The sequence below is a fragment of the Odontomachus brunneus genome, unplaced genomic scaffold (genome assembly GCF_010583005.1).
Source record: "Odontomachus brunneus isolate Ranch 3 - 2012 unplaced genomic scaffold, Obru_v1 Obru_scaffold_340, whole genome shotgun sequence".
Lineage (NCBI taxonomy): Eukaryota > Metazoa > Arthropoda > Insecta > Hymenoptera > Formicidae > Odontomachus > Odontomachus brunneus.
In genome coordinates, this window is record NW_022639790.1 from 107,868 (window position 1) to 109,205 (window position 1,338).

Consider the following 1,338-nt stretch of genomic DNA (forward strand, 5'->3'; position numbering starts at 1 on the left):
CCAGAACCTACCGACTAAAAACCCCCATCGGCGCCCCGCGCCATAATCCCTGCACGTTAAACTGCTCTATCTGGAATACAATCGTAAACATTAGATAAAAGTAAATAATAATTTAGTTGAAGTGAGCAAGAAATAAATATGTAAACAATTAAAAGTAATTGCACTACTTCACAAAATAATTTATAAAATGCAATAAAGTACTCATCTAAGGAAAAAGAAACAAACATCACATCATTTATTCGTCGCTGTCCTCTGCTGCCGGCAGATCCTGTGGTTCCTCAGTCCAAAAATTGCGCTCTCTTAGATTCGGTCCAAGCGGGCCACGTGTCCTATTTCTGCACCTTTGCTTTGCCGTCCGTATTGCCTCTCGCATTTGTGCTTGGAATTCTGCACGTGTAGGCTTGCTGAAGTGTCGATTACCGCATACTGCCTCTGAAAAATAAACAAAGTATACTCAAATATGGAAGAGTCGCCGAATAACTATGAAGATGCATAAATAACATTACAAAACGTTACCGTAGATGGCTATAACAATGCGAGTATTATATAAAGGTCGTGAGTTGTCTTGGCGACCCCACCAGGTAAAGGACCGCGTTATGTCATCTGTCATTGCCTCCTTGAAGCATAAGTGTACAGCTTCCTTCAGGTTGAATCCTCCGATGTACTTCAAGTAGTTTACCTGAGGGGAAAAAAGCTAATATTTATATATGTGTCATAATAATTTGTGGGTAAATGCATAAATGATGAACAAATATGTCTATTCACAAGTTTTTGAAATTCGTCATGGCCGATATTTTGAAATATTTCCATTTGAGCGTGAGTCGATATCGGGAGATTGCCTGATTTTATACCTTTTCGCTCCCGATTGTTCTCTAAACATTTTAAAATGTTTTGCAACGTACTATTCATTTTCCTGTAACGAAACATAACGTGTATAAATGCTTACTCTAATATATTAAACTTTTACATATATAAATTTTGTATACAGTGAAATATGTCACTTACTTAATTTCACTTTCGAAACGGTCCATACGCTCGTGAAGTGATCTGGAATTGCTACAAATACAATACTTTTGTTACCGACTACATAATTCGAAGTTAAATTAATTTTTATTTTTAGTGAAACTTGTAATATCGGAATGTTGCAAATTACTCATTGTCAAGTTGGGAAGTCCTATGGATTTCAGTTAGTGATGCGTGAAATGGGCCGGGCTGTTCTATTGGGAGAGACATCTGAAAATGAGAATGTTTATTATTAGCGTTATGTTTTTTGTGCGTTTCTACATGTGTGTTATAAGTGTATGGAGGTATGTTGTAGTGTGATGAGGATGTGTTAGG

The 1,338-nt window shown here is 36.9% G+C and overlaps 1 protein-coding gene across 1 annotated transcript; it reads right to left on the bottom strand.

The window, feature by feature from the left end:
- Positions 1 to 235: 235 nt before the first annotated feature.
- LOC116853509 lies at positions 236 to 909 on the bottom strand. The gene is made up of 3 exons (XM_032834640.1): positions 766 to 909; positions 517 to 679; positions 236 to 432 (listed from the first exon to the last, which is right to left on the bottom strand). The coding sequence occupies exons 1-3, from the start codon at positions 907 to 909 to the stop codon at positions 236 to 238; spliced, it is 504 nt and encodes a 167-aa protein (XP_032690531.1).
- Between the last annotated feature and the right edge of the window lie 429 nt (positions 910 to 1,338).